The following is a 25,262-nucleotide window of genomic DNA, read 5'->3' as shown; positions in this document are numbered from 1 at the left end:
AAATGCACCAAACGGATATGCCACGGAAGATATCGGAGCCCATCTTGGCTGTGAGCTGGATTTCATCACCTTCAGGCCTTGTTCACACCATAGGTAGCGTAGTGGTAGGACCCCTTGCCATGCTGAGTGACCGTGACGTGGTGAATGATGGGCTCCGATATCTTCCTGACAGGAATATATTGGCAAAAGTCTCAGCTTTTAATATCTACTTGTATGACTAGATATTGAGCAGCTCCCCCATATTTGCCACGATATTTTTGTGATTTAGTCCATGTAGAAGAAACAAAACTCAAGTAATCTCAGACAATCCTAATTAATATATCAGTCATTGGAGCACTAAATTTAGAATGTTTTTCTGTGTCTAGAGCTATATATTGAAATACATATCAGAATGAACTGTCCAGTTAAAATTATCAGTAAATACAGGGTGGCCCATGAAAAAGTAGCCTACCTCCAATATCTCCAAATAAAACTGGCTTTTAAATCCAGAGGGGAAAAAAGCAGGCTGGTTTGAGATCTACATTTATACAAGCAGGCAAAAAACCAGAGTTTGTGAGCATTTGCATGTTTGATTTCCAGTGTGTGTTTGTATTAAGTGTGTGACTTTAGATTACGTGACTTCAGATTCAGGGACTTTAGGAGGGGACTACAATAAGCTAGATTCTTATCACTGCACTGTATTGTATTTTTTACTCTTTTCTGCCGTAATCCCCATTTTGTATGTGTTCCATTATTGACAGCGCAGTCCAGTGCACATCTTGTCTGATGTATGCAGTCCTGGACCAGTCGTTTGAGGGTGCATATCTTTGTTCAAAATGTGAGCAACTTGCCCATTTGGAATCGCACATCGAGTATCTAAATGGGCAAATTTCAACACTGAGAGGCATTGACAAAAAGAGTTTGCTGCTCACTGAGCAAGCAGTCTATGGGGTAGATGGGGGAGAGGGTGGCAGCGAGGAGGCTAAGGAAAGTAAGGGGGCTAGCTAGGTAACAGTTAAAAAAGTAGAGGGAAAAGTGCCAGGGAGGCTAGCCCTAATCTGACATACCCCAACAAGTTTGCAAGGTTGGCAGATGAGTACCCAGGAACAAAACCACCAGCTAAACGTTGTATTTAGAGTCTGGTTCAGAAATGGCATCAAACTGTCTCTGTAGCCAACATATAGAAACCGAGGCCTCCATCGATCAGGACAGCCAAAGTTGTGCATTAAATTCATCAACTGCTTGCAAGTAGTCCATAAAATTCAACTCTGAGACTCCTCAAATTGGTGTATCAAGAATGACTGGCGGCGAGTTCTGAAATGTCTGAACCTGAAACCGTACTGAATAACGTGTGTTCAGGAACGGAAAGAGTCTGACAAAGATAAACAAATAAATTACTGAACTTGGTTCCTGACTATGACTGCGAAAGATATTTGGACATTGCTGTTCTTCATGATAGACAAAGCTTGGTTTCATTTATCAAGTTATGTAAATTCCCAGAATACAAGGTAATGGTCTGTTGAAAATCCCTATTTGACTCATGAAACACCACTTCACGACCACAAAATTGGCATTTGGTGTGCAGTGTCAGGAACACGAATAGTGGGCCCAATTTTCTTTAAATCACCTGTAAATACCGCAACTTACCTGGACATCTTTGACTAACTAACACCAGAAGAAAAAATGGCCCTCTTTTTCCAACAAGATGGGGCAACATGCTGCACCTCACGGAACTCACTGACACGAGTTCATGAACTGGTTACGGAGGAGCGAACTGTGACCAAGGGGTTATGGCCACTATGGTCCCCAGACCACTTTCAATTTTCATCCGTGGGTAAATTTAAAACAGAATGTGTACGCTGACAACCTACATCCCCTGGATGAACTCAAAGAAAACATCACAAACACTGTCCTCAGCATCACAAGCAGTATCAGCCAACATAATCCGATGTGCTCAAAGATACAGAGACGTGAACGGGGACCACTTACAGCTGTTTTCTGACTTGCGGGTAATAAAAAAAAATCCACTTGCTCATTCATCTTGTCATACTATCGCAGGATGCGGGTTACCTTTTTGTGGGCCACCCTGTAGAATAATGATGTTTAAACATTTTCCTATTAAATGTCCAACATTTTCTAATTATTTAGTATAGTGGACCAATGAAGTAGATGCTGACTGCACACTGAAACACATTTTGACAATAACCTCATATTTTCTTTGCCCACTGTTGTCAAGCACTGCAGAACATAAGGAGAGAAGCAGAATGCTCTACATACCTGACGACCTGGATATCCAGGAAATCCAATATGGCCCTAAAGAGGGAAGATTATTATTTTTTTTATTACATTATACAATTGTGTTCTCTCAATGCAATGAGTAATGAAAGCTAATGGACAAGAATAGACTGTAAAGTGTCAAAAAAAATATCAGAAAATTTAAACATTTATACATCTAAGGAACTGTTCACATAAAAGTTTGCTGTCTATTGAGTCTATTAATTTCAGTGCAGTAAAATCATATTAAAATGTATCCATAGACTTTAATTGCACAAATGAAGAACAAAACTGGATAATTTCAACTATGTTTATCCTCGATTGCATTTAGGCTACTTTCTCACTAGCGTTAATATTTTCCAGTATTGAGATCCGTCGTAGGGTATGTTAAATAGAGCACAACCGGATCTGTTCATAACGGATGCAGATGGTTGTATTATCAGTAACGAAAGCGCTATTGCTGAACCCTGCAGCCAAAACGCTAGTGTGAAAGTACCCTTATACAGGTCCTTCTAAAAAAATTAGCATATCATGAAAAGGTTCTCTAAGCGAGCTATTAACCTAATCATCTAATCATCTGAATCAACTAATTAACTCTAAACACCTGCAAAAGATTCCTGAGGCTTTTAAAAACTCCCATCCTGATTCATTACTCAAAACCGCAATCATGGGTAAGACTGCCGACCTGACTGCTGTCCAGAAGGCCATCATTGACACCCTCAAGCAAGAGGGTAAGACACAGAAAGACATTTCTGAACGAATAGGCTGTTCCCAGAGTACTGTATCAAGGCACCTCAGTGGGAAGTCTGTGGGAAGGAAAAAGTGTGGCAGAAAACGCTGCACAACGAGAAGAGGTGACCGGACCCTGAGGAAGATTATGGTGAAGGACCGATTCCAGACCTTGGGGGACCTGCGGAAGCAGTGGACTGAGTCTGGAGTAAAAACATCCAGAGCCACCATGCACAGGCGTGTGCAGGAAATGGGCTACAGGTGCCGCATTCCCCAGGTCAAGCCACTTTTGAACCAGAAACAGCGGCAGAAGCGCCTGACCTGGCCTACAGAGAAGCAGCACTGGACTGTTGCTCAGTGGTCCAAAGTACTTTTTTCGGATGAAAGCAAATTTTGCATGTAATTTGGAAATCAAGGTGCCAGAGTCTGGAGGAAGACTGGGGAGAGGGAAATGCCAAAATGCCTGAAGTCCAGTGTCAAGTACCCACAGTCAGTGATGGTCTGGGGTGCCATGTCAGCTGCTGGTGTTGGTCCACTGTGTTTTATCAAGGGCAGGGTCAATGCAGCTAGCTATCAGGAGATTTTGGAGCACTTCATGCTTCCATCTGCTGAAAAGCTTTATGGAGATGAAGATTTCATTTTTCAGCACGACCTGGCACCTGCTCACAGTGCCAAAACCACTGGTAAATGGTTTACTGACCATGGTATTACTGTGCTCAATTGGCCTGCCAACTCTCCTGACCTGAACCCCATAGAGAATCTGTGGGATATTGGGAAGAGAAAGTTGAGAGACGCAAGACCCAACACTCTGGATGAGCTTAAGGCCGCTATCGAATTATCCTGGGCCTCCATAACACCTCAGCAGTGCCACAGGCTGATTGCCTCCATGAAACGCCGCATTGAAGCAGTCATTTCTGCAAAAGGATTCCCGACCAAGTATTGAGTGCATAACTGTACATAATTATTTGAAGGTTGAATTTTTTTGTATTAAAAACACTTTTCTTTTATTGGTCGGATGAAATATGCTAATTTTTTAGATAGGAAATTTGGGTTTTCATGAGCTGTATGCCAAAATCATCAATATTAAAACAATAAAAGGCTTGAACTACTTCAGTTGGTGTGTAATGAATCTAAACTATATGAAAGTCTAATGTTTATCAGTACATTACAGAAAATAATGAACTTTATCACAATATGCAAATTTTTTGAGAAGGACCTGTATATACCTTTTTGTAAGGCTAAAATATTGTAGCATATCACACAATATTCTGTCCTGCCAAAAAAGTACCCTTGACATATATTGTAAATTTTTTTAACATTTCAGTCTGTGGGAGACAGGTGGAAATGTGGAACCTTATGTTTCCATCTATTAAATGTTTTTTAACAATTTATGGATGAGAAATTTAAATGAAAATGTCAAAATCAACATTTCCCACCTACTTACTTTCATAGATCTCAAGTCTTTGTTTAAAAAATGAAATTCTACAGTAAAAATTGACACAGACATATAAAAATATCAAAAATGTATGACAATACTGTTTCAGGAGAGGGTGTGGAACCACTGTGTCAACCAACAGAATAGGCTTTGGACTATTTCTAAGGACGTTATCCTGGCAGTGCTCTGGTTTTCACTCTTTAACCTCTGAACAGGGAGCTGGACTTTACCGCAGGGAAACCGCCAGTCTACTGCCTCCTGGATTAGTCTCTTTGGTATTGACAGCTGACACACGGCGACAGACACTAGAGCCTGCCACAGAGCGATCAGGTGAATCAATAGTCAGGGACTGTCTAAGGTCAGGGCAGGTACATATGAGCAATCCAATAAACAGTCTGAGGTCAGCATAGTGTCACAACCAGACAGCTGAGAAGCTCTGACAGAAGCCTTTCAGAACCTCCTCCTTGAGTTTTCTTTGTTGTGCTGTTCAGTTCCTCATCTCGTTAGCCTCTCTCAGCTGTCATGTAGTTGGACTGATTGCTTCCCTTTAAATTCCTCCCCATGATGCATTACTGGGCGGCTTATACTTCTTCCTGGAGTGTGTGTGCATGCTGATCCTGTTTCCTAGTCTACTACAAAGTTAAGTGCTGTACATTTATCTGTTATTTTCTGTTTGCTGGATCCCAGGTGACCCTGACTCCCTCCGTGTCTGGTGTAGGGAGCCAGTGGTCGTGTCCCCTCACTATTGTAGGGTGTTCAGGGGTTATATAGTCGAGGTATGTGGATATGCAACCATCCACCTTTGGGATCTTTGCATAGGCTGAGCAGCCAGGGAAAGTGCTAGGTCTTGTGCAGGGGTCTCCCTTTTGGTTCCTTAGCTTTGGATCCAGTGAGTCATATATGCATGTTGCTTTGTCTTGTTTCCTGTACACCGTCCGTGACATTATAAGCCGCCAAAACCGTCTCAAGCATGGATCCGCTTTCACTTTTGGCTGAATGCTTCCAGGGTCTTTCATTGGAGGTAGCTGATCTCCGTAAGACTTTTTCTCAGCTTCAAGTGACCGGTTCAGCTTGCGTTCATGGAGTTTGTTCTGAGCCTAAGATCTCGCACCCGGATACGTTCTCCGGTGGTAGTGAGAATTTTGTGCGTTTTAGAGAGGCTTGCAAACTCCATTTTTGCCTTCTTCCCCATTCCTCAGGTGACGAGGAACGGAGGGTGGGGATCATTATATCGCTGCTCAGGGGTAACGCTCAGTCTTGGGCCTTTTCGCTGCCGGAGGGGGCACAGCCTCTCCGTTCAGTGGATGAATTCTTTTTAGCCCTGGGTCAGATATATGATGATCCGTATCGTATTGCTCTGGCTGAGTCTAGACTACGTCTATTATGCCAGGGTAAACAATCCGCAGAGATATACTGCTCAGAATTTCGGAGATGGGCAGCTGATACTGGTTGGAATGATGCTGCACTCCGAAGTCAATTTTGCCATGGTCTTTCAGAGGGATTGAAAGATGAATTTGCCTTTCATGAGAGGCCTATTTTCTTGGACTCTGCTATGTCTCAGGCCGTTCGTATTGACAGGCGTCTTAGAGAGAGAGGAGAGATATCTCCTTCCTGTCATACTCAGTCCCAGGACAGCGGTCTCATTCGGTGCGCAGGGGTCTCGGTCGCTGTCAGCCCCTTCTGAGCAGGAGCCCATGCAGCTGGGGTTGATTGCTTCTGACAATAGAAGATTCAGCTCGCATGGGAGGGTTTGTTTTTGTTGTGGAGGTATAAATCATTTGGCAAATGTTTGTCCCTCTAGGAGATTTAGGCAGTTTTATGAGAGTAATAAAGAAACAAACAGGAAAAAATCTTTTAAAAATGTTCCGTCTGTTACTATTGGCAGGGTTGAGGCGGAAATTGAAGGTTTTCCGTTTGCTTGTAGTTCCCGTTTTGTCCTGCCTGCTAGGGTGGCGCTAGAGAGCAAGAGCATTTTTTTGTGAGATTTTTGTGGATAGTGGAGCAGCTGTCAATCTCATTGATAATCAATTTGCAATAACTCATGGTTTTCAGGTGCGCACTTTGGGAAAGGATATTCCTGTTTTTGCTATTGATTCCGCTCCACTTTCTCAGAAATCATTAAAGGGCATAGTTCACAATATCCATTTAATTGTGAGTGATGCTCATGTTGAGGATGTGTCATGTTTCGTCCTTAGCGGTTTGCCTACTCCTCTAGTGTTGGGGCTACCCTGGCTCACTAAACATAACCCCACCATTGATTGGCAAGCGAGGCAAATAAATGGTTGGAGTGACTTTTGCAGAGAGAATTGCCTCACGACATCTGTTTCTGAGGTAGCTACTAAGACTGTACCATCTTTTTTCTCTGAATTTTCGGATGTCTTCTCTGAGAGTGGAGTTCAGGATTTTCCCCCGCACAGGGAGTACGATTGCCCTATTAATCTCATCCCAGGCACCAAGCTGCCTAAATCTCGTTTATACAATCTTTCCCAACCTGAGAGGATTGCTATGCGTGCTTATATCTCTGAGAGTCTGAGAAAAGGACACATACGACCCTCGAAGTCACCTGTTGCCGCTGGTTTTTTCTTTGTTAAGAAAAAAGATGGTTCTTTAAGACCTTGTCTGGATTTCAGGGAGATGAACAGTATCACTATTCATGACCCTTATCCGCTTCCTCTGATCCCGGACCTGTTTAACCAGGTTGTTGGGGCTAAAGTCTTTTCCAAATTAGATCTAAGAGGGGCATACAACCTGGTCAGGGTCAGAGAAGGAGACGAATGGAAGACAGCCTTCAATACCCCTGAGGGCCATTTTGAGAATTTGGTTATGCCTTTTGGTTTGATGAATGCCCCAGCCGTTTTTCAGCATTTCGTGAACAGCATTTTTTATTATTTGATGGGAAAATTTGTATTAGTGTATTTGGATGACATTTTGATTTTTTCTCCTGATTTCAAAACTCATAAGGAACATTTACGTCAGGTCTTGCTCATCCTGCGGGAGAATAAATTAAATGCGAAACTGGAAAAATGTGTGTTTGTGGATCCAGAAATTCAATTTCTGGGGTTTCTTCTCTCCGCTTCTGGTTTTCGCATGGACCCCGAGAAGGTCCGCGCTGTGCCTGAGTGGGAGCTTCCTGAGAATCAGAAGGCGCTGATGCATTTTTTGGGCTTTGCCAATTATTACAGGAAGTTTATTTTGTATTATTCCTCTATTGTTAAACCACTCACTGATATGACCAGAAAGGGGGTAGATTTTTCTTCTTGGTCAGTAGAGGCGCGTAAGTCTTTTTCTAATATCAAGGAGAGTTTTGCTTCTGCTCCCATCTTGGTGCAACCTGATATTTCTTTACCCTTCAGTTGAGGTTAATGCTTCTGAGGTGGGTGTGGGGGCGGTCTTGTCTCAGGGTTCCTCTCCTGCCAAATGGCGACCGTGTGCCTTTTTTTCGAAAAAACTCTCCTCCGCAGAGAGAAATTATGATGTGGGAGATAGGGAATTGTTGGCCATCAAGTTGGCTTTTGAGGAATGGCGCCATTGGCTAGAGGGAGCCAGACACCCTATTACCGTATTTACTGACCATAAAAATCTGGCCTTCTTGGAGTCAGCCAAGCGTCTGAACCCGAGACAGGCCAGATGGTCTTTGTTCTTTTCTAGGTTTAATTTTGTTGTCACGTTCCGCCCTGGAGTTAAGAATGTGAAGGCAGATGCCCTGTCACGTTGTTTTCCGGGAGGCGGGAATTTTGAAGACCCGGGTCCCATTTTGGCTGAAGGTGTGGTGGTCTCTTCTCTTTTTTCTGAATTGGAGGCAGAGGTGCAGGCAGCCCAGTCAGAGGCTCCTGATCTTTGTCCTCCTGGGAGGTTGTTTGTGACTCTCGCTTTAAGACACAAGATTTTTAAGGAACACCACGATACGGTCCTTGCTGGGCACCCGGGGGCAAGAGCCACACTGGATCTCATCGCTCGGAGATTCTGGTGGCCTGCGCTTCGTAAGTCGGTTGAGGGTTTTGTGGCAGCCTGAGAGACTTGCGCTCGTGCCAAAGTCCCTTATTCACCGCCATCAGGTCCTCTCCTTCCCTTACCCATTCCTTCCCGTCCTTGGACACATCTGTCCATGGACTTCATAACGGACCTGCCTCGTTCCTCGGGGAAGACTGTGATTCTGGTGCTGGTGGACCGTTTTAGCAAAATGGTGCATTTCATCCCTTTTCCTGGTTTGCCCAATGCTAAGACACTGGCGCAGGCATTTATTGATCACATTGTCAAATTGCACGGTATTCCTTCAGACATAGTCTCTGATAGGGGCACGCAGTTTGTTTCCAGATTCTGGAAGGCTTTATGTTCTCGCTTGGGGGTTCGGTTGTCATTCTCTTCTGCTTTCCACCCGCAGTCGAATGGCCAGACAGAGCGCGTCAATCAGAATCTGGAGACATATCTGCGCTGTTTTGTGGCGGAGAATCAAGAGGATTGGTGTTCTTTTTTGTCCCTTGCTGAGTTTGCTTTAAATAACCGTCATCAGGAGTCCTCTATTAAGTCATCATTTTTCCATTTTTTGGTGCATATGGGTTTCATCCGCAGTTTGGGACTTTCTCGCTAGAGGGGTCTTCTGGTTTACCTGATGAGGACAGATTCTCCTCGTCTTTGTCATCTATTTGGCAAAAGATTCAGGATAATCTAAAGAGCATGAGTGAGAGATATAAGCGTGTGGCAGATAAGAGACGTGTGCTTGGTCCGGACCTGAATGTTGGTGATCTGGTGTGGTTGTCTACCAAGAATATCAAATTGAAGGTTCCCTCCTGGAAGTTGGGTCCTAGGTTTATTGGGCCTTACAAAATCCTGTCTGTCATCAATCCAGTTGCCTACCGTCTTGATCTTCCTCAGACTTGGAAGATCCATAATGTTTTTCATAAGTCCTTATTGAAACCTATGTTCAACCCATTGTACCCTCGCCTTTGCCTCCTCCTCCGATTATGGTTGATGGGAATCTTGAATTTCAGGTCTCTAGGATTGTGGATTCTCGTCTTGTCCGCGGTTCTCTTCAGTACCTTGTTCATTGGGAGGGTTATGGTCCTGAGGAGAGGATGTGGGTCCCAGTGACGGACATTAAGGCTTCTCGTCTCATCAGGGCTTTCCATAGGTCCCATCCTGAGAAGGTGGGCTCTGAGTGTCCGGAGTCCACTCGTAGAGGGAGGGGTACTGTCACAACCAGACAGCTGAGAAGCTCTGACAGAAGCCTTTCAGAACCTCCTCCTTGAGTTTTATTTGCTGTACTGTTCAGTTCCTCATCTCGTTAGCCTCTCTCAGCTGTCATGTAGTTGGACTGATTGCTTCTCTTTAAATTCCTCCCCATGATGCATTACTGGGCGGCTTATACTTCTTCCTGGAGTGTGTGTGCATGCTGATCCTGTTTCCCAGTCTGCTACAAAGTTAAGTGCTGTACATTTATCTGTTATTTTCTGTTTGCTGGATCCCAGGTGACCCTGACTCCCTCCATGTCTGGTGTAGGGAGCCGGTGGTCGTGTCCCCTCACTATTGTAGGGTGTTCAGGGGTTATATAGTCGAGGTACGTGGATATGCAACCATCCACCTTTGGGATCTTTGCATAGGCTGAGCAGCCAGGGAAAGTGCTAGGTCTTGTGCAGGGGTCTCCCTTTTGGTTCCTTAGCTTTGGATCCAGTGAGTCATATATGCATGTTGCTTTGTCTTGTTTCCTGTACACCGTCCGTGACACATAGGCAGTGAAGGGTCAATATGAAGGTCATTTACAGGTCAGGTCAGTCAACAAAAGATCAAAGTCTAGTAAATGGACATAAGTTAGTACATGGGCAGACAAACTAATACAGTACACTATTGTAGCAAGCTAGGATTTTCTATTGCCCGGGCACCATTCAATTGAAGAAGATTCCTACGTATCTACTGAAAGAAAAGGAGGAGGGCGAGAGGTGGGTCAGTAGTGCTGGGATCAAGAGGATTGGGACAGATTAAGGTCCCTTTCACACGGGCGAGAATTCCGTGCGGGTGCACCCGCACTGAATCCGGACCCATTCACTTTAATAGGGCTGTTCAGATGAGCAGTGATTTTCACGAATCACTTGTGCGTTTCGTGAAAATCGCAGCATGTTCTATATTCTGCATTTTTAACGCAACGCAGGCTCCATAGAAATGAATGGGTCTGCGTGAAAATCGCAAGCATCCGCAAGCAAGTTCAGATGCGGTGCAATTTTCATGCATGGTTGCTAGAAGATGATGTAAGTAAATTGATAAAAGTAAATTTACTGTATTATTTTCTGTTATAAGGGAAAATAATAGCATTCTTAATACAGAATGCTTGCTAAAATGTGGTTTTAGGGATTAAAAAAATAAAAATAAAATTACTCACCTCATCCTGTTGTTTGCGCAGCCGGCATAATCTTTTTTCTCCTTCTTTCAGGACCTGCAAAAGGACTTTTGATGACGATTTCTATCTTCATTCAGCAGGACCTGCGCTGACATCACCGCGCTCACCACGTGGTGAGCGCGGTTATGTCAGAGCAGGTCCTGCTGAATGAAGATAGAAATCGTCAAAGGTCCTTTGGCAGTTCCTGAAATAAGAAGAAAGAAGTAGATGCCGGCTGCGCAAACAGGATGAGTTGAGTTAGGTGTCCTTTTACTGAACACCTAACCCAAACCCAAACTTCAGTGAAGAAGTCCGAGTTCGGTTCGGTTTGGTTGCATATGTTTAGGCTATCTATTTGGTAGACCGTTTTTAATGGTCCCAAAGAATGTGGTGTAGAAGAGTTGTGACATAACAACTGGCTTGAAATATGGAGCAACTTACCTTTTCTCCCTTTACACCTAGTGGACCATATCCATCATCACCATCTCTGCCCTGGCAAGCACAAGCAAATAAATAATTATTGAACACCATAAAATAAACAGTACCAGTTTTGACAAGCCACTCAGTTAATATTAAAGGGAATATGTTACCTATTTTGACCATATAAAACCGTTAACATAGCAATGTGCAATAAAGTACCTACATGTGTCTTCTTTCTTTTATTCAACTTTTTATTCTTATTAAAAAGCAATTTCTCTGATATACAAATGAAGTCTCAAGGTGCCCAGAGGGGCGTTGTTACTCTGCTCTAGTGCCCAGTAACGCCCCCCTGCAGTGCCCAGCCAGCCTTTCTTCCAAGCACAGCACGCCTCCTAAGAAATAAATGTCCTCCCACATACTTGCCGAACGGCGTCGCCCCCTCCCCACTACGTCATTTAATTTATTCACTGCATCGTCTGTGCTCCCTCCTCTCTTTGCCTAAGGCGCCGCCCCCTCCCCACTACGTCATTTAATTTATTCACTGCACGCACCGGCCCTTGCTTCCTCCTCTCTTGTCCTCCGAAATCCCGCACAGGCGCAGTATCGCTGAGTGCCTGCGCCTGCACGATACTCCTGCTCCAGAGGGCAACAGCCTCACTAGTGTCACTGGGCATGCGCCGAGCCCAGTGATGTAATAAGAGCGCTGTTGCCTCTGAGAGATTCTAGAAGAGGAAGCAAGGGCCGGTGCATGCAGTGAATAAATTAAATGACGTAGTGGGAAGGGGGCGGCGCCGTAGGCGCTTTTTAGTATTTACGTTTATATCATATTAAATTTAGAATTTTTTTAAAGCAATTTTTATCAACTTATGATAATTGATGGTCCATGTGGCCCTGATAACTGAGTGCCCCCCCCCCCCCCCCGACACATTATTTAAATTTTTTACACAGTCCAGTTCCTATCTAACATTTGGGGCTGAGCTTATTTCTGGTTAAGCTCTGAAATGTGATTTTTGTCTAAATTCTTTATACTGTTATTATATTGATTATTTTGTCAAACTTTTTCTTTCATAATGGCAACTGAAATGTGTATAAAATTAATTGTGAATTCATTTTAGGCTAACTATAATTAAATTAATTCAAATAGTGTAAAAAATTGAAAAATAATTGATATTGATTAAATTAAACACAAAAGGATTTACACATAGAATATAAGAAATTAAGTATTAAACTGAATGCACATACTGGAAAACCTCTACGTCCTTGAATTCCAGTGTCACCTTTCTCTCCCGAGTCTCCAGGCTCTCCCTAAAAATAGAAAGGAAAGAGGAAATACCTTTAAACTTAGATGAGACAGTCTAAAAATGCAGATTAATCTGAGTGGCTGATGCTGGATGATACATCTAGCACATCTTTACACTGTCTGGTCTAAGTTCATACCACCTACTAGAGAAATCATTATTTTACGGCAGAATTTAGAGCCAAAATTTTGCAATGACCCCATTATTGGATGCATAAAAAAATGTGGCCAATAAATATCAGGCAATCATGCGAGCCATTTTTTTTTTGCTGCAAAGTGCACCATAATTCTACCTCATTTTGATTAGTAAATCTTCCCGATTATGGAATTTTTGGGCTCACCGAAGTGTTAACATATTGAGGGAAACTGAGTGGACTGCTTTAGTTAAACCCCCCCCCCCCAAAAAAAAAAAACACCAAAAAGCACATAGCAGGCTCTCGAAGTACCAATAAAGTTGGATGTATCTTGAGATCCTTCTATGTGTTTATTTTCAGAACAACCCTACCTTTTGACCTTTGGGTCCAACACTGCCAGGACCACCAGGAGCACCAATAGCACCAGTTGTTCCCTGCAACACAAATTAAGAAATAAAGTAGATATAAAATTTCCCTATATCTAAATTAATGAGCACAAAAAAAAACTCTAATTAGTCATAATAAATAGAGATGAGCAAATTTTAGAAAAATTTGATTTGGCCGGTTAGCCAAATTTTTCAGAAAAATGTCCTTCTATCTGAATCTATTTGCGGCGAATCGCATTTAAAAATGGCTATTTCTGGGCTTCAGAGAGCATTTATAGGGTTGTAGAACACTGTGCCTTGCAGTAACACACATAGAGAGTCTGGGTAGTGGGTGGGAACAGCATGAGAAGTCCACAGAGTGGACCTATGACATAGTGGTGAGGTGGAAGCAGCATGAGGAGGCAACAGAATGGCCCAATGACAGGGTCTGGAGGTGTAAGCAGCATGAGTAGGATGTCCTACCAGGATATTTAGCTGCGGGGGCAGATCTCCTGGGTACTGCTCAGAGAGGTAATAGAAAGTGAAAACGAAGGGGAGCAGTAACAATATTAAAACTTAACTTTTACTAGGTATATTCCCCCAATTGGGGGGTAAGAGACCCCTTACAAACACAAATAACAAAAAGACAGACAAGACCCCTATAGAGGGGGTTTATATGGCGGTATCGTGCAACATAGGTGATACTGCACACCTAGATAGGTCTCGTCCCCTCCCAAAGAAGCCTGTAGAGATTGTCACACAGACCTGTGGTGGAGGGACTGAGTAATCCCAATTGTCTGCCTCCAAATTAGAAACAGACACAATAAAATGGAAAGTTCTTACCAATTTATTTTGGGTCTCGCTTAGTGTCCACATATACGTGGGCTAAGGCAGGAGGAGGTCGCTTGTGGCAGGTAGGTCCTTCGTCCGGTATTCAGGTAAACGGAGAAGGGCGTCAGGGATATCCAATCGGTGCGGTATCAGAGTGGTATCAAGAAAGAGACTCACCCTAGTACCTCCCTGCTTGGCCTGACCTGGCCCTAGTGACCTAACACGGGGTCCGTGCCCCGCAAGGGGTGGCCCCGTCCGGAACCTTACCCTAGTAAACAAACCCTAGATGACCCTAACGAAGGGTGACTAGGGAAAGGTTGTTTAACTTAAAGGCAGGTGAACATAAGTAATAATTGTCAAATGTAAGGATACTGAGGACTGGGACGCACATATAACTGCACGTATCCAAGGATATGTATACGTGTCCCGACGCGTTTCCTTAATATAACATATCTGAATGTATCCACTATTATAATGAGCTAAGACCCCAAAATCATCAGGGGACACGGGGCTTAGTAATGTGGCTCCTGTCAGTCAAATAGTTGCCACTGTAATAGATATCCCAGTGTATCAACAATGTGGGGGGTAATGGGTTAAACGATACCCTCCAAGGTAGAGACTGAGGACCAAGTGAGGCATATGAAAAACCTATAGGGACACATAGAGAGAGGTAGAGTAAATACAGACCCCCATCCAAGTGTCCCTGCTGCCCACCTCTTGTCAGTATATCGCATGTACTTACATTACTGCTGGAGCGGTCTCACAAGTCTCCAGGGTAAGTGGCCCACAGGTTCAGTGTGCCATCATGTGAGGTGTATGCCTGGCTGGTGCGCCTTGGCGCGCTGTATTTGAGAGCGGAAGGGGGGAGGGCGCTGGTCCGTGCGCATGCGCCGCATGACGTCACATCCTCGTGACCCAGCCCGATCATGTGACGGGGTCAAACGGGGGTATGTGGTGTCACTACACGGCGCATGCGCCGTCGGACCGCGCGCTGCCGGAGAGGACTCGGTGCAGGGGAGGAGGCTTTACTGTTGGTGCCTGCCGGTCCGTCCGATGGGCGTCACTCAGTGGAGGGAGGCTGAGTTACCAGACCGCCCCCATGAGATGCGTCCCTGCAGTGTGGACTGCCGATGAAAGGGGGGGGGGTGGAGCTACATGGGGGAGTATCTGTGCCAGCCCTAGTAGCTACAACACTTGTATTCCAGCAGTGTGAACTGCCGATGAAAGGGGGGTGGAGCTGCATTAGGGGAGTATATGTCCCAGCCCTCGTAGCTACAACACTTATGTCCCTAAGGTAGGGAACGATTAACCCCTTATTGTATGGACTAAATGGGACATTTTGGCGGGTTAAGGAACTAACCAACCCAGAAGGGGGAGACAGGGAGAGGCAAACTTACTGTAAATAGGATAATATAGAGAATAGGGTAAGGCAAATATGATTGGGGGAGAAATTAATAGGTCACGGGGAGGAAGTTGTGCCAGTAGTTAAATAAGCTGCACAGGCAATGCTACCGATGGGGGGGAGAAAATTCAGATATAGCAGCCAAACTGTAGTTGTTCATTTAGGCCGTGAGGGTGGGGCGTATTCAATTTAAAAATCCACCAGCATTCTCGCTGGAGGATCCGCCTATCCCAATCGCCTCCTCTAACAGGTTTATTGATTTTTTCAATTCCCATGAATTTAATAGCTGATGTACGGCCGCCATGCGACGAGAGTACATGTCTGGCTATCGGTGTTTCCCTTCCATTGCGGATGTCCCCAAGATGTTCGCTCATCCGTTTACGGAGTTCCCTCCGGGTTTTGCCCACATAGCGTAAACCGCATTCGCAGCTAAGAAGGTATACCACCCCTACGCTGCGGCAGTTGATGAATTGTTTAATCATGTGGGTTATGTCCGGTGGGTACCCCGTGAAGGACTTGCCTTTAATCAACCAGTTGCAAAAGCTACAATGGCCACACTTGTAGCAACCTACAGTATCACTGTCCAGCCACGTCCTTTGGTTAACCGTGGGACTAAAATGGCTGTGTACTAATCTGTCCCTCAAGTTGGTGCCTCTTCTGAAGGTAACCGAGGGATCAGGGCTCAGGACTTCAGCTAGGTCGGGATCCATCAAAAGGGTCTCCCAGTTGCGGCCAAGAATCCTTTTTACTTGGGTTGCGGCAGAGTCGAAAGTACCTATTATCCTAATGGTTTTCTTATTGTCACAGTTAGACTGTTTGGTGGGACATAACAGGGTGGTCCTATTGTGTCCCAGTGCCTTCTGATATGCCTGTCTCAGAATCCTATCTGGGTAGCCACGTTCACGGAACCTGGTTCTCATGATGGATGCCTGTTGTTTGAACTCGCTTAGTTCAGAACAATTGCGTCTGAGGCGAATATATTGTCCGAAGGGAATTCCCCGTTTGAGTGGGACAGGGTGACAGCTATCCCATCTCAAGAGTGAGTTGGTGGCTGTGGGTTTACGGTAAATGGTAGTCCTCAACCCGCCCACATCGTTCCTTGAGATGGTTATATCTAGGAAGGGGAGATCATCCCTCGTGATGGATGAAGTGAATTTGAGCCCGATAGGGTTGGTGTTGAGCTCCTGGACAAACTCACTGAACTGCCCCTTGGTCCCACTCCACAAGATGAATATGTCATCTATGTAGCGGGACCAAAGGGCAACATGTTCCGTGAATTCACTCGGTGTGTCCCCAAAGACCAAAGTCTCCTCCCACCAGCCCAGGAGCAAATTAGCGTACGATGGCGCACAGGAACTGCCCATCGCTGTGCCCCTGAGCTGGTGGTACATCCGGCCATCAAACAAAAAGAAGTTCCTAGTGAGGATGAATTGCAGGAGTACCAGGACAAAGTCACTGTGTGCCATATATTGGCAACCTCTTGCTCTTAAAAAATGAGCGACTGCCCCCAATCCCTTATCATGGGGGATTGAGGAATACAGTGCCTCCACGTCAATTGACGCCAGGAACCACTCCGGTTCGATGCAGATGTGTTCGAGTTTAGTTAGTAAGTCCCCAGTGTCTCTTATATAAGAGGGCAGTGCTTGCACAAATGGGCTAAGGAGACGGTCGATGTAAATGCCCGCATTCTGTGACAGGCTGCCCACCCCTGACACAATGGGGCGTCCCCTCATGGGTATTGTGTCCTTATGGACTTTTGGGAGGCAGTAGAATGTAGCTGTCACAGGATGAGGGGGGTACAAGAACTCAAATTCATCCCCATTGATAAGTCCAGTGCTTTTCGCGCTGGCGAGTATTGTGCATAGTTCTCCCTGATAGTTCAATGTGGGATTGTTCTGCAAGGTCTCGTAGCCCTCTATGTCACTCAAAATGGCAAGACACATAGATTTATATATTGTGGTGTCCATGAGAACAATATTGCCTCCCTTATCAGATGGCTTTATAACTATGTTCTTGTCCCCCTCAAGTGACTTGATGATGTCAATATCTTTCTTGCTACAGTTAAGGCGAGTGACAGTTGACTCCAAGGAGCGGAGTTCGGCTACGGTTTGCTTAATAAAAACATCAATGCAGGAGACTTCGCCTAACGGGGGCATCCTGGTGCTCTTCCTTTTGAGGTTAGTGAAGGGTCCTCTCCCCTCCACATTGGCGGGTATGGCGTCCAAACTGTATAGCAAATGGACATCTTCAAGGATCTCCACCGGGATGCCCAGATCTCGACTCTCTTTGTGGTCCTTGAGTCTAAAGTGCTTATGCCACTTGAGTTTCCGGGCAAACAGGTGGAGATCCTTGACCCACCGGAAGACGTCATACCTATGTGTGGGAACAAAGGAGAGCCCCTTCCTCAAAAGGTTAATCTCTCTACTAGTCAATGGGCGGGAGGACAGGTTGATAACCAATTTGTCATCCACTGGTTCTATGAGTATTGTAGTGTTGGGTTCTGATTGCGCAACGGGTAGCGAGTGCCTTGCTCTAAAAAAGAGGAAGAAGAAGAAGAGGAACAGGGCTGTGTAGAGGAGGGTGGTTGAGTGGGGGGGGGACATTGTGGCTGATTGGCGAATTGTCCCGTGTTGTATCTACCACCTCCCCGTTTCCTACCTCTATAACCCCCTCTGCCACGGCCTCTGTTTCTAGGGTACCTCTCCCTGTCTGAATCCGAAACCTCTGTGTCCGTAGAAGATAGATCGGTTTTTCGGGATGTGTCAGGGTTTGTGAGAAACAAGTAGACCTTATTGTCCCTAAAGTCCTGGAGGTCCCTAGTGAACTGCTTATGTTTTCTCTCCTTTAAGTGGTACTGGTAGCGCTCAATAGTGTTTTGCAATTGGTTCTCCTTAATGCTGAAATCTGTATCTGAATGAAATTTCTTGACTATTTCGATTTGTTCAGCTAGAGTTTTGTCCAGCCGTGCAAGTATGCCCCTTTCCTCTTCTACAAGAAGTTGCATGAACTTAAGGGAACTGCTAGTTGCCTCCTTTTCCCATTTAGCCAGGAGTGTGGGATTTCTAACTCGGTTTGATGGTGCGAGGGAGATACGGAGGCCACGGGGCACTATCCCCTGTTTAATATATTGTTCGAGCCCCTGCAGCTCCCACCAAGAACTAATATGCTCCTTATAAACGCGGGTAAGCTCTGAGAAAGCCCCGTTGAGTGTGGGGGTGTACTTCTTCTGAGTGAAGGACTGGTCAGAGAATATTGTCTTGGCCTCAGCTAACCAGGTCTCCCTATCCAGGCCGGCTGTAAGGAAACCCGCCATGTCCCTATGGCGAAAATTAAAGAGTAGAATGTCCTACCAGGATATTTAGCTGCGGGGGCAGATCTCCTGGGTACTGCTCAGAGAGGTAATAGAAAGTGAAAACGAAGGGGAGCAGTAACAATATTAAAACTTAACTTTTACTAGGTATATTCCCCCAATTGGGGGGTAAGAGACCCCTTACAAACACAAATAACAAAAAGACAGACAAGACCCCTATAGAGGGGGTTTATATGGCGGTATCGTGCAACATAGGTGATACTGCACACCTAGATAGGTCTCGTCCCCTCCCAAAGAAGCCTGTAGAGATTGTCACACAGACCTGTGGTGGAGGGACTGAGTAATCCCAATTGTCTGCCTCCAAATTAGAAACAGACACAATAAAATGGAAAGTTCTTACCAATTTATTTTGGGTCTCGCTTAGTGTCCACATATACGTGGGCTAAGGCAGGAGGAGGTCGCTTGTGGCAGGTAGGTCCTTCGTCCGGTATTCAGGTAAACGGAGAAGGGCGTCAGGGATATCCAATCGGTGCGGTATCAGAGTGGTATCAAGAAAGAGACTCACCCTAGTACCTCCCTGCTTGGCCTGACCTGGCCCTAGTGAGTGGGAACAGCATGAGAAGTCCACAGAGTGGACCTATGACATAGTGGTGAGGTGGAAGCAGCATGAGGAGGCAACAGAATGGCCCAATGACAGGGTCTGGAGGTGTAAGCAGCATGAGTAGGCCACAGAGTGGCACAGTGACAGAGTCTGGAGGGGGCAGCAGCATCATCAGGAGGAGGCCATTAGTATGGCACAATGACCGAGTCTGGAGGTGGCAGCAGCATGAGTAGGCCACAGAGTGGCACAAAGACAGAGTCTGGAGGTGGCAGCAGCATGTGGAAGACACAGAATAGCACAATGACAGAGTCTGGAGGTGGCAGCAGCATGAAAAGGCCACAGAGTGGCACAATGACAGAGTTTGGAGGCAGCAGCATCAGGAGGAGGCCACAGAGTGGCACAATGACCGAGTCTGGAGGTGGCAGCAGCATGTGGAATTCACAGAATAGCACAACGACAGAGTCTGGAGGTGGCAGCAGCATGAGTACGCCGCAAAGTGGCATAATGACCGAGTCTGGAGGTGTCAGCAGCAGCAGCATCAGGAGGAGGTCACAGAGTGGCACAATGACAGAGTCTGGAGGTGGCAGCAGCATGAGGAAGCCACAGAATGGCACAATCACAGAGTGTGGAGGTGGCAGCAGCATGAGAAAGCCACAGAATAGCACAATGACAGAGTGTCGATCGACCAAGATACTTCTTGAGGAACCTGCCTCGCATGAACAGCCCTCTAGTAACTACAGACAATAAGCGTAAAGACAGCTTTGAGCCTGGAAGAGTCGCAAAGTTCATCAAGATACGTCACTAAAGATTTTACCACATATAACCGCAGCACTGACCACTGAATTAATTTTGTTTTTCCACCAAAATAAGTCACAAAAGATTTTACCGCATATAACTGCAGCGCTGAACGCTGAATACAATTTGTTTTTTCACTGAAATAAGTCGCAAAAGATTTTACTGCATATAACTGCAGCGCTGAATGCTGATTATAGTTTGTTTTACCACCGAAATACATCACAAAAGATTTTACTGCATATTACTACAGCGCTGAACGCTGAATAAGATTTGTTTTTCCACCGAAATACATTGCAAAAGATGTTACCGCATATCACTACAGCGCTGAACACTGAATACAATTTGATTTACCACCGAAATACATCACAAAAGATTTGACCGAATATAAAGGAGCACGGAGATGGAGAGGGTCTTCGTATTCCCCCCGCACTATATGAACATCTCAGAAATGAACTGTTGCTCCCAACAACAGCTCCTGGAAAGGTCATGGAGTGTCCCGGGCATCTGGCATTTATTCACCCTGCTGAAGTATTATTTTGAAAGTGTGTAGAAGCCACACAGGGCCCCCCACTTTGCAAATTTATCATGGAGACAACATGGAGATTTTACCGCATATAACCGCAGCGCTGAACGCTGAATAATATTTGTTTTTCCACCGGAATATGTCAATAAAGATTTTACCACAAATATTACTGCAGCTCTGAACGCTGAATATATTTCGTTTTTCAACCAAAATACGTCACTAAAGGTTTTACCACATATAACTGCAAAAGTGAACGCTGAATATATTGTGTTTTTGTACTGAAATAATAATAACTGCAGAAGTGAAATGCGTATATATTTTTCTTTTTGTACTGAAAAAGGCCAGTAAAACGCTTTTAGCAGAAATAAATGCACCAGTGAAGTGCGTTTATTTTTTTCCTTTTTGTACTGAAATAGGACACTGAACGCTTTCACCACATATAACTGCAGAAGTGAAATGCGTATATATTTTTCCTTTTTGTACTGAAATAGGCCACTAAACGCTTTCAGCAGAAATAAATGCACCAGTGACATGCGTATATATTTTTCCTTCTGTGCTGAAATAGGCCATTAAACCCTTTTGTCACAAATAAGTGCACCAGTGAAGTGCGTATATTTTTTTCTTGCTGTACGCTTTCAACACATATAACCGCCGACGTGAACTGAGAATATATTTTTCTTTTTGTATTGGAATAGGCCAGTAAACGCTTTCACCAGAATTAACTGCAGAAATGTACTGAGAGAATATATTTTTGTTGTTGTACTGAAACACGACCCTAAATGCTTTGAACAGGAAAAACTTAGAGTGAAATGCATATATATTTTTCTTTTAGTACTGAAATATGCCCCTGTACGCTTTCACCAGAAATAACTGCAACAGTGCAGTGCATATATATTTTCCTTTTTTACTGAAATACACCACTATACGCTCTCAACAGAAATAACTGCAGAAGTGAACTAAGAATATATTTTTCTTGTGAGACTGAAAAAAGCCACTACTATATGCTTTGACCAGAAAAAATGTAAAGAGTGAAGTTTGTATATATTTTTCTTGTAGTACTGAAATACACCCTTATGCGCTTTCACCAGAAATAACTGCAGAAGTGAAATGCATATATATTTTTCTTGTAGTACGGATATAAGAAACTAAAGATACAAAGATATAAGCCACTAAAGGATTTTCAACATAGCACTTGCAGCCCAAATAGCTGTAATGACAGAACTGTCTAATGGCTATTTGGACCCCCAAAAAATCTTTCCCTGCACTTGTAAATCGCTTTCCTATCAATGTCCCTAGCGCCTTCTAACGTCTCTCCCTGCACTAAGATGCTGTGAAATGATTCCTCCCTAACCTTTCCCTGTACTTATAAATGTTTTTTTCTGCCTTTTTTCCCCCCATAATCAGATTTTTCTAATTGCTGTCCCTAATGCCTTCACACGTCTGCCCCTGCACTCTGAACGCTGGAAAATGTCTGACTGTAACATGGCCACCGTATTTATAGCGCTTTGTCATCACAGGGATGGCTGCTGATTGGCTGCATGCAGGCATGTCAATCTGGGTGATCCCACCTTCCCAGAGTTCCTTGCCCCATGTCTTCAGTCCTCACACGTGTAGCCACCATTTTAGTAAAAATGTGATTTGTTACCACGAAGCGTGAGGAAATTCGCATTAGTTGCGAATCAAATTTTTCCTAAAATTCTAAGCGTATTCCACTTTGTCAGCTTCGATTCGCTCATCTCTAATAATAAACGGTTTATTACAATGTGCATCTCACAAACTGAAACAGTACCCTACTCTGTACTGAGCTACAACTACAGTATGTGCTGTCTCTGGTATTGGCTGGTAACTTGAGTCATGTATTAAGGCACTATAAAGGGGTTTTCATTAACTTAAAGGGTAGCTACTTTCCTTCTAGAGCAGAGCTATTTTATTTACTTTTTCCCCACCTGAGATTAAGAAAAGAAAAAAAAAGAAAACATTTCCATCTTTGTACAATCATAACTGTGAAGGAACAGTTATGTTTGGGCTTCCCTACTGCTTTTCAGCCATACTATTCCCTGTTGCTGCTTCTGCACAATTAGATGCATTTCACTCAGAAGCAAGTGGCTCTGACTTTCTGCCAGCAGTGTATTTCTGTAACACCCTTTCCCTTACTTCCAACTATGTTTTTTTCAGCTCTAGAGCTCACAAAACAGATAAGGAGGATAAATCACACTTACAGACACACAGGAGGCTCATGTGATGTTCAGAAGCAGTATAGAGGTATTTGCTTTGTCAGGCTCAGGATCTCCGCTAGCTCTGACACACCTCTATTTCTTCTTAGCCATCTTCTGAGTCTCTGTTACCAGAGACTGATCTTGTCTGTCTCTGATAACCTGTGGCGTGAATTCTGGCAGGCTGTTCTGGCAGAGAAGAGCCTGCTGTAATTTCCCAGGCACTGGGGTAAGTATAATGGGGTCCGGTGGAGATTCAGCTCCAGTCGAGCAAAAATGCCAAGAATCGTCTGAACACAAACCGCTGCATGCTGCCATTTTGTATCTGTCTAATTCCCGGCATTGTCTGCTGGATCAGGTGGCTGGATCATAGTGCCGTAGGTGTGAAAGTAACCTTAGGTGGAAATGACTTTGCAGCTTTTTTTCAGGTAGGTGCAGGCATATTTTTTAAATGAAGTGATTTAGAAATTTGTTATTTACACCATTCTCTATTAACTGAAATTGCATAAAAGTACAGTGACTCACTATGAGGTAAATCTTTGTAAGGAGAATCAGTAGCTGCCAAGATCAATGTCAGTACATTACACACACAAAAATTGGGAGAGCAATGGGAATAAAATTTCAAGCATGGCTTATTGAATGCTTAGCTGTTGACAAGCAGACTGGTACCTAAAGAGTTTTCCAGCCAAATTATTTTTTTCTCTGCTGTCAGCACTTTGCCAGTCGCAGATGAGTTATACTATAATACAGAAAGAAAAGTCTGTATTCTGTAACAGATTTCAGTTCTTTGGTTCATGGCAAAATTCCCACAGGTGGCAAGTAAAGCTTGTAGCACTTAAAATATGCCTTTACCCATTTAAGTCTCAGTAATGGAAAAATATAAAGTGTCATCTCTACGCACCATTAGTGAAAGTTGATGTTATGTGCAGAGGGGCAAAAAGTTTAACATTTTTAGATGTCAACCATCCTAAACTCAATGCACAGTCAGTAGGTAAGACCCAATTCCTAAACTCAATGCACTGTCAGTAGGCAAGACCCAAATGGACAGAGTATTGTAGAAGGACATTTGACCCGAATTGTATCATAGAATCTAAATATCAATGAAGTTAAGAAATATATAGAATTTCTAAATGGTATATAAGATAGTAAATACCAGTCTTTTGTAAGGCATGTTGGCCTATAAGGGTATACTAGTTACTGAGACAAAACATGAAGAGAGATATACAACTATTATAATAGAATTTTACAATGGAGTAATTGGGAGCAGACACGTATAGAACTGAACTTAGCAATCTCAGAGGTATAAATAAGTAGAATATGTTATCACAAACCTGAGGTCCAGTTAGTCCTTGCAGACCTTGTGTCCCAGGTGGTCCAGGCAAACCTTTAGGTCCCTAAAATGTACATGCACAGTGTCAACCAAGAACACTTTTGAAAATGAAGACTCTATAATAATGTAACACATGTAATGCACATAATCATATTGATTAATAAGCAGTCAATGTATATTATGGAATGAAATTATTTGCAAAACTGGAAATCAAACAGCCTCCACATAAAAAAAAAGTATATCGTCACTATAGACATGATGCCATCAACTTCCTGCCGTTTCCTACTGTATATCATATCACATAAAAATTTAATTTCCTAAAATTATTATTAATGAAAAACATTTTAGGTTTTGTTCACAACATTGTTATTTCTAGAGATGAGAGAATTGCTTCAGCACGATTTTCCTAAAAGTTTTTATTTTGAGCAAATCTGAAATGATCACATGAGTTTGGGTGGAGGTCCAGTGGCTATCTAATAGCGCCACCAAAAATTGTTGTATTTTTCTGCTTTAAGTGTTTATACAGCAGAATTATACATCAGTGTGTGTCCAAATTTCCATTTTTTTTTTTTCAAAAGGATTTATTTTAATCTAAATTCTGGTGCTTATACCTTGCCACTTCCTGCTGATGCAGACATGAAGGATAAACGATAACATGCAGATAAAAGGGCACTAAATATAAAAAAATATATAATAAATATATGAAGATCGGTACTATTCTTTGCATATTTTACTATTTTATATGTTTTAACTGTCTAATAAACTGTGGAAATTTAGCATTCCTTTATCTTCTTTTTTTATCTCTATCCTCCACGTACTGTGGGGAATCTTTCTGGAAGTCCCATTGCAGGAGGTAGCTGTTGCCATCCCCCCTAGGGTTACTAACATTAAAATGCAATTTGCCAGAGTTGTGCCTGTCCAGCACAACTCAACATGGTAAGTGATTCCCCTTTCTGGGATTTTCTATTACCTGAGGGACCTCATACAGGACTAGCCCAAAGATAAAGAGGTCAGTTGGTACAGTAGCTTCACATCCATTGTCCATTACAAAAGACTGTAAAACAATTGCTTTCAAAATGTCTTCATCAAAATATCAGATAAATTAATAACCTGTATGCCTTGGATGCCACCTTCTCCTGGATACCCTGATTCACCGGGAGCTCCTTGTACTCCCTAAATGTATATAAAAAAAAGCCTCTTATTAACAATATACAAAGCAATAGACTAAAACATAAGCATATATATACTAGCTAAAGG

General features: G+C 43.7%; 1 protein-coding gene across 1 annotated transcript in view; it reads right to left on the bottom strand.

Annotated features, from left to right (window-relative positions):
* LOC122939367 (collagen alpha-6(VI) chain-like) overlaps positions 1 to 25,262 on the bottom strand; it is a 245,052-nt gene that overhangs the window by 58,418 nt on the left and 161,372 nt on the right. Inside the window, exons 26-31 of the mRNA XM_044295433.1 lie at positions 25,116 to 25,178; positions 24,007 to 24,069; positions 13,007 to 13,069; positions 12,447 to 12,509; positions 11,226 to 11,276; positions 2,257 to 2,292 (exon numbers count right to left, since the gene is read on the bottom strand). Coding sequence (XP_044151368.1) covers positions 2,257 to 2,292; positions 11,226 to 11,276; positions 12,447 to 12,509; positions 13,007 to 13,069; positions 24,007 to 24,069; positions 25,116 to 25,178 — 339 coding nt within the window. The remainder of the gene's footprint in view (positions 1 to 2,256; positions 2,293 to 11,225; positions 11,277 to 12,446; positions 12,510 to 13,006; positions 13,070 to 24,006; positions 24,070 to 25,115; positions 25,179 to 25,262) is intronic.

Source organism: Bufo gargarizans, chromosome 5, assembly GCF_014858855.1.
Source record: "Bufo gargarizans isolate SCDJY-AF-19 chromosome 5, ASM1485885v1, whole genome shotgun sequence".
Lineage (NCBI taxonomy): Eukaryota > Metazoa > Chordata > Amphibia > Anura > Bufonidae > Bufo > Bufo gargarizans.
This window is presented reverse-complemented; position numbering and strand designations above follow the sequence as displayed.